Source organism: Elephantulus edwardii, unplaced genomic scaffold (assembly GCF_000299155.1).
Source record: "Elephantulus edwardii isolate Elephantulus edwardi_28Jun2011 unplaced genomic scaffold, EleEdw1.0 scaffold00096, whole genome shotgun sequence".
NCBI lineage: Eukaryota > Metazoa > Chordata > Mammalia > Macroscelidea > Macroscelididae > Elephantulus > Elephantulus edwardii.
This window is the reverse complement of record NW_006399846.1, coordinates 785,006-792,660: the sequence shown is the minus strand read 5'-3', so window position 1 is coordinate 792,660 and position 7,655 is coordinate 785,006. Positions and strand designations below refer to the sequence as shown.

At 43.6% G+C, this 7,655-nt stretch overlaps 1 protein-coding gene across 1 annotated transcript in view; it reads right to left on the bottom strand.

Moving 5' to 3' along the window:
• Positions 1-1,781: 1,781 nt before the first annotated feature.
• C1RL (complement component 1, r subcomponent-like) overlaps positions 1,782-7,655 on the bottom strand; it is a 24,734-nt gene continuing 18,860 nt past the window's right edge. The window contains exons 4-6 of the mRNA XM_006891349.1: positions 5,480-5,599; positions 5,260-5,334; positions 1,782-2,554 (exon numbers count right to left, since the gene is read on the bottom strand). Of these exons, the coding sequence (XP_006891411.1) occupies positions 1,782-2,554; positions 5,260-5,334; positions 5,480-5,599 (968 nt within the window). The remainder of the gene's footprint in view (positions 2,555-5,259; positions 5,335-5,479; positions 5,600-7,655) is intronic.

Below are 7,655 nucleotides of genomic sequence, written 5' to 3'. Positions count from 1 at the left end.
AGCAAGCAACAAATGCTGGCGAGGTTATGGAGAAACTGGAACCCTTATTTATTGTTGGTGGGAGAGTAAAATGGTGCAACCACGGTGGAAGGCAGTGAGGCGCTTTCTTAAAAAGTTGCATATAGAGATACCATTGGACCCAGCAATTCCACTACTGGGAATATGCCCCAAAGAGAACATAACTGACATCCAAGCAGATATCTGCACACCCATGTTTATTGCGGCTTTGTTCACAATAGCAAGGAGTTGGAAACAACTTAAGTGCCCATCAACAAACAAATGGATAGAGAAGCTGTGGTATATTCACACAATGGAGAACTACCTTGCATTGAAAAACAAGGAGCTCATGCAATATTATTAAAAATGGGTGACTGGAGGACATTATGCTGAGGGAAGTATCTCAGTTACAGAAGAATAAATACTGCATAGTGCCACTGTTGTAAAACAGGATTGACATCGGGGTTGGGGGGAGACTGAGAACGATGGGCTTAACAATGTATAATGCATTGAAATAGATGAGGGAGAAAACTGTTTAAAAAGGATATGTGATTAGGTATTTTTGTCACGACAGGAGTCCAGAGTGAAGGCTGCATAGTGGAGTGGACCTGGGGGAGGGTTTGTAAAACAATGAAATAATTTTTCTTTTACTTTTCCAAGAGGGTAGTGTACTAGTGGGGAGGGTTGGGAGGGGAGAAAAGTGCAAAAATGAATGAATGGAAATCCAAAGTCTCTAAATTTTCATTGAAATTAATAATAAATTAAAAATATATTTACATCTTCAGAAACTGGATGGAGGATTGCTGAGTTGGACTCGACTCAGAGGCAGTGGGACTTCTTTTGGTTTGTTTTGTTTTTGCAAATTTAGTGTGAGGATTAAATGAAATATCACACATGAGGCACCTGGCAGATAGATGATGGGGGTGGGGGTGGGGAAGAATTCTCATGTAGAAGTTGTGGTAAATGATGAGCCCAACAGTTTGGTTATTTGAGAATCGACTAAAGGTGCTTTGAAATATTACTGAAATGAAATTCAATCAAGATCACCTTCTCTGTGTTGCTCTTGAATGAAAGATGAGAAAGAGATTCTTCCATAGATATAAACAATTAATGCTCTGACCTACTAACTGAAGATTAGAAATTCAAGCCCACCCAGAAGTGCCCTGGAAGAAAGGTCTGGTGATGTATGTTTTGAAAAAAACAAAAAAACAAAACAAGAGCCAAAAAATCCCCAGTCATTGAAAACCCTAAAAGGTTTCTACTCTGACATACATGGAGTCATTACAAGTTAGAATTTGACAACAAACTTTTCTTTGAACTATACTCACACCTGTCATTGTGGTAGCAGTGAAATCAATGGATTGACTAATCCAGAGGCCTACTGAAAAGATTTTCGAGCCAAGAAATGTAAGGCAGTTCAGACCACTCCCTCCAACCTCCTCTTGAATGGACGGTAAGAAGGTGACTGTTACACAAGTGGGGTAGAAGCAGTTGCATCAACAGCAGATGAAGAGGAGGAAGCTCACAGTGAAATCAGCCCTGCTGTACAGGGCTCCCTGGGGCGGTGTAGATGTGAAGGAGGCAGGGGATGAGGAGCTGGGGAAGGCCTCTCCTGCCTGGTGTCGGGCGAGAGGGGAGGAGTAGATTGCTCTCACTGTTGGTGGCTGCGTCAGTGACTTAAATAGAGACTGCTCCTTCCTCTTCTCTGTCTTTAATTCCAACGGTCTCTTTACTGGACTTCCACAGTGCTAGTCTCTGGTCACCATGGCTGAGGTGACCGAGGGTCAGTCCTTCCCCTCCATCACTCTCTTAATCCAGTCAACATAGTTGAGCACTTTGGTGTAGAAGCCATATCCCTTGCCACACCCGATGCCCCAGGATACAATACCTGCGGCTGCCCAACGATGTGCATAATCATCCCACACCACATAGACGCTACCACTGTCCCCCTGGCAGACAGTCTGCTCCCGCGTCTTATCCCCTACACAGAACATGTTGTCAGAAAACACCTCAATCCTCTGCTTCTCTCGGAGCCAGGCCTCACAGGCCTCTCCAGCGGCTATAGGTAGTTGTGTGTATTTCAATTCAGAAGTTAACCAGCCCTTCTCCATGCCAAACCCACTGACAAAGCCCAACTGACCACTGCGGTAGAGGGTCTCAGTGTCGGGAAGACAGACCGGGAGGAGGTGGGGGCCCAGAGAGACACTGTGCTGGAGCTCCAGAAGAGCGATGTCCCCATCGAAGTTGTGAGACTCATTCTGACGGTAGTCTGGGTGAACAACCACGCGACGGACAGGGTGGTTTCCCAGTTTCAGCAACTCATCTATGCTTGTGTGGCCCAGGAACACATGCACACTCCTGTTCTTCCGGGAGGAGACAATGTCCTTGGGATAGACGGTGTGGGCAGCAGTGAGGACCCATCTGTCACCCAGCAGGGCGCCACCTCCACGGCCATAGATGCTGGTGAAGGCTTGCCAGGGGAAGCTGCCCAGCTGAGCTCTGGAAGAACCAAAGGCCTCCTGGTTCTGGGTGATGGGAGTGACTGGTCGCCCACATACTGGAGAGAAGAGAGGTAAGGATGAAGGTCGTAGCTATATTAAGATATATTTATTAAAGACCCCTTCCTGTGAAGTATTGTCTGGGTAGGTTGGATAATGAAGATCTCAGGAGCTGCCCTGCATTGGATCAGAAGGATTCTACACTCTGATGCAGACTCCCAGCTGTGGACTAAATGCACAGACAACAGCAGCAAATTGAGTGAGAGAATACTGAGTAGAGATCCTACAGAGAGTCAGCACAGTGAACTGAGGGGTGGAGAGCACAGATGAAGGCTGGGTTTCCCCTTCTTCCTCCTCACCTATCTTTAGATTCCTCTTGTGGGACCATCCTGGGGAAAAATCAAGCAGCAGGCACAGTTTCTTTTCAGACCCTCTTATCTCTGTTTTTGGTGTCATTTCCTCATTCTCAACCTTTCCTACCCTCTTCATTCACATTTCCTCATTCACAACCACTCCCAAAGCACTAGGGACCTTCAGGCTGCCCGTAAAGATTTCTGTGCACCAGGTGCGAAGTCTGAAAAATTCACTCAGACTGGGTTAGGACAGCAATGCTCAATTTAAAAACTGGACTTTAAAAATTGTCAACTCTCACTCTCACATATTACTTGGGGGAATGTAAAATGTTACAGACATGTTGGAAAACAATATGCCAGTTTTTAAGGAAGTTAAACATAGAGTTATCACAAAACCCAACAATTTCATTTTTCAGTCACTCACTGCCATTGGGTCAATTTTGACTCCTAGCGACCCTCTATTTGGTTTCTGTGTCTGTAAAATTTAACTGGAGGACACTTGCTAAATCTTTCTCTTGCAGAACCACGGGTGCGATTGATACTGGAGATGTGCAGCCTTTTGATTCGCAGTGCAACACACTACAGGCTACATCATCACTCTTCAGCAAAAGCCTCACTGCCATTCAATAGAAACAGACTCATAACTGACCTACCAACAGACTACCAGAGGCTATAAATCACATGGAAATAGACTGTCCATCTTTCTCACAAAGAGCGGCTGATGGATTTGAACTGGCTGTCTGTGGGTTGACAGCGCAACTCCTTATCCACTAGGCTATCATTCTTAGTCATATGTTTTTGTTGTTGGTTGCCTTTGAGTCGAGCATGACTCATAGTGACCCTATGAACAAAAGGCCTGAAGCCCCTCTACAACTATTGACATTTATCGAAGTTCACAGGGTTTTTGGAGGCATGTTATGTAGGAAGTGGATGCTACTCCTGCTTCCAAACCTGTCATAGTATGTTATTGTTTATGTGCCATTGAGTTGCCTGCAATGTATAGCGACCCTAGTACAGCAGCTCTGAATCCTTCCCTGTCCTGACCCAGTCTCACTAACTCTGACACACAATCTCCATCACCCCAGTTACTGTATCAGTCCATCTCCTCCGGGGTCTCCCTCTCGTGCGCTGTCCCCTGCACCCTTCCAAGCATGATGTCCTCCTGGCCATGAGCCCAAAGTAAGTGAGGTGGAGCTTCAAGACCCTAGTCTCCAAGGAAAGACTTGGTTTCATCCTCTCCAAGACATATAACAACCCCATATTCTTTGTTGTTGAGTTGATTTGACTCCTGGTGACCCTGTGTGTGTTCTCCTTACAGCTTTCAATAGGGCCTTTGTTCTGAGGTGCTGGTGGGTGGATTGAAACTGCTAACCTTTTATTTAGTGGCTGAGAATAAACCATTTGCATCACCTAGGGACATTTCTATCTTTCCTTTTTCTCTTTTTTTTATTGCCCTCAAGTTGTAATTGACTCTTAGTTGACTCTCCATTTGGTTTTCCAAGCTATAAATTGCATGGGAGGAAATGGCCCATCTTTCCTCTTCCCCTATCCCAGAGGAGTCACTGGTGGATTTGAACCACCAGAGAGGTGTGGCTTTTGAGTCAGCAGCTCAGCTCCCTTGGTACTAGGTCACCTACACACACACACACACACACACACACACACACACACACACACACTCATGCACACTTACACACTTACAGCTGCCTTAGTCATAATAGCTAAAAAGGAGAAAGCACCCAAAGCACACAAATGCCTATCAATTGATGAATGGATTATAAAAAGTGATAAATCTATCCAGTCTAAAAAGGAACATACTATGGTATGTTGTTGTTGTTATGTGCTCTCCAGTTGGAACCAACACATAGCTGACCCTTCAGTGGGCTTCCAGAGGCTGTAAATCATACAAGGGGAGATGGCTTATCCTTGGTGGATTCACATCACATGCCTTTGCATTGGCCATGCAACTCCTTACACACGAGGCCACCAGAGCTCCCTGCAACAATATGTGTTATGTTGTTTGGGACCATCATCTCATGGGAGGAGATTGCCCATCTTTCTCCTGTGGAGTAGTTGGTATATTTGAACTGTGTTCCTTTGGGTTGGCAGCACAACTCCATACCACTAAGCCACCACAACAGCTTATAGAAACCTTTAACTTCCTCCAATCTTTAATGTTCTCAAATACCTTTTGACCTTTGAAGAACAAGGGAGAACATCATGCTTCTTTTGGGGGCCTTCTTGTTCCTCCTTTTATTTCTCACCTTTTGTCTCTATTTCCACTCTTTATCCCAAGGGGTTTTCCTTGAACCCCATCTATCTCTCCTCTCCTGCTCATTCCCACAGGTTCCAGCTACAGGCGAAGTTTGGGAAATGGCCATAAGGACAGCATTGTGCAGGTCACCACTCACCAGGCACACACTGAGGGGCTTCCTCCCTATTGTGTCTGTCCTTGCAGGTCTCCTGAGTTGTGCAGGTGAGTGTTCCTGTGGAGTGAAACATGGAAGGACAAAGAAAAAGACTCAGTGTTAAAAGTATCTAGCTAAAAAAGTAAATTCTTTAGGGCCTCAGGACTTTTTGGGGTGGGAGCATGGCACAAAGAAGTGGGAACCTCAGTAAGTGGGGACTCACCTGTTGGCACTACTTGATAGTATAGCTCCTGGCAATGGTTCTGGATCTTGGATGAGCTGTATCCAGCGATAGCCTTGGAGCTGCCATTGGCCTGGCTGATGGAGTGACTATTGTTCACATCTGTAGGAAAATAGTAGTCATTAGAACCTAGGTCAGAGTTGCAAACTGACAACCCATGAGGCTGATTCTGGCTCATGGCCATATTTAGCTTGGCCTGCATAGTGTTTTAAAGAATGAAGGTGTTAGTTCAAAGGGCATGTAACCCAAGTCATGGCATTTTTAATTACTCCACATGCATGTGAAAGTTGGACAAAGAATAAGGAAGACTGAGGAAGAATGAATGCCTTTGGATGGTGGTGTTGGAGAAGAGTACTGATTTTATATCATGGATTACTGAAAGAACAAATCCGCCTTGGAAGAGGTATAACCAGGTTACCCCTTTAAGAAAAGGACAGCTTCACATACTTTGGGCACACTGTCAGAAAGCCCTTGGCAAAAGACAGCATCTGGGAAAAGTAGAAAGGTCAATGAAATAGAGGGACGCCCTCAACCAGATGGACTGACACAGTGACTGTGACAATGGCTTGAGTGTGTTGAGGAGACTGAGGATGGTGCCGGGCAGGGCAGGGCTCCACTCTGTTGTCTACAGGGTTGTCCTGAGTCTGCACTGCCCCAGTGACACCTAACAACAACAACAACAACAGGACAGTGCTGTGTTGTTGTTGTTGTTTTCTTCATTTACCAGACTGTCAATGATCAGAAAAGTTTAGAAAATAACATGATAAGTAGGTTATGGAGAAACAGGTACCTTTATACATGTTTAGTAAGGATGAAAATTAGTAAAATATCTTTGGAGGAATTTTTATAATATAAAATTTTTTTAAAACTCATTTTTAAAAAAAATATATCAGGAAAGGTGTGGATCAAGGTTGAATCCCTTTTCTCGACCTAATTATTTATTATTTTTAAGTCCTCCCTTTTATTTATTATTTTTAAGTCCCCCATTTTGTATTTTCCTTTTCTATTTCTTTTTTCCTTGTTAAAATTAATTTTAATGAACATTTACAGAGACTTTGGATTTCCATTCATTCATTGTTTCACTTTCTCCCTGCCCCTAATATTTTTCCCTCCTAATTTTTTGAAAAAAACGATCAACAATTTTATTTTCTTTCTCAAACACCATTTAAAAAACCCACTTTTTACATAGTATGTTAATTTCTAAGAGTTTAAAGATATTCTTACATATGTGATTTATATAAAGACGTGCTTCCACTACAGATAACATTGGTGTCTGTTGTTATCAGTACTAAAAGACATTAATCTAGGAATGGATTCACAAGTGGACAGGTAAAATGAACAGGTATGATAAAAAAATTTAAAAAATCAGGTATGTATAAATGAAAGAAACGGCACCCACAACCTATAGGTTTAGAAGACAATATTTCTATATGTATATCTTTATATGCTGTAAATAGATCCATGTATATAGGAGCACACATAAGGGAGAAAATTACAACAACTTAACCATAACCAAACACTCCGAAAGAATGAATCACTGGACCTGGGAGTTCAAGCTCATAGTCTTGGACATCACAGCACAGTCTACAATGACTATATTCTATCTCCTACTTTGGTGAGTAGCTACTGGGATCATAAAAGCTTGAGAGTGGCCATATAAGGTGCAATTATTTGTTTCTTCCCATTTGGAGCAAAGAAAAGGGAATAAAATGAAAGACTACTAGTCCAAAGGACTAATGGGCCACATCAACTTCAGTCTTCATGATCCTGAGACCAGAAGAACTAGATGGTGCCCAGCGACGATGTGGCCCATTCTGAAAGAAATCATAATAGAAGGTTCCTAATAGATTGGGAGAAAAATGTGGAACAAAATACAAATTTATAAAAAATACCAGACTTCCGGCGCTGGCTGAAAATCGCCTGTGACTTCATCCATAGCCACTGGTGAGAGTCAGCACCCAGAGCCATCAGGGGCTTTAAGCTCATTGCCCACTGCTGTGGTGTGGACAGCTGAAACCCAGGCCCCGACAGGCACCTGGGCGGGGGGAAACCCAGACTCTACTTCATGCTTTGCTGGAGAAGGAGGAGCAGTCTCCTGTACCAGTCAGATCCAATTTGACAGTACACACACACACACACACACACACACACACACACA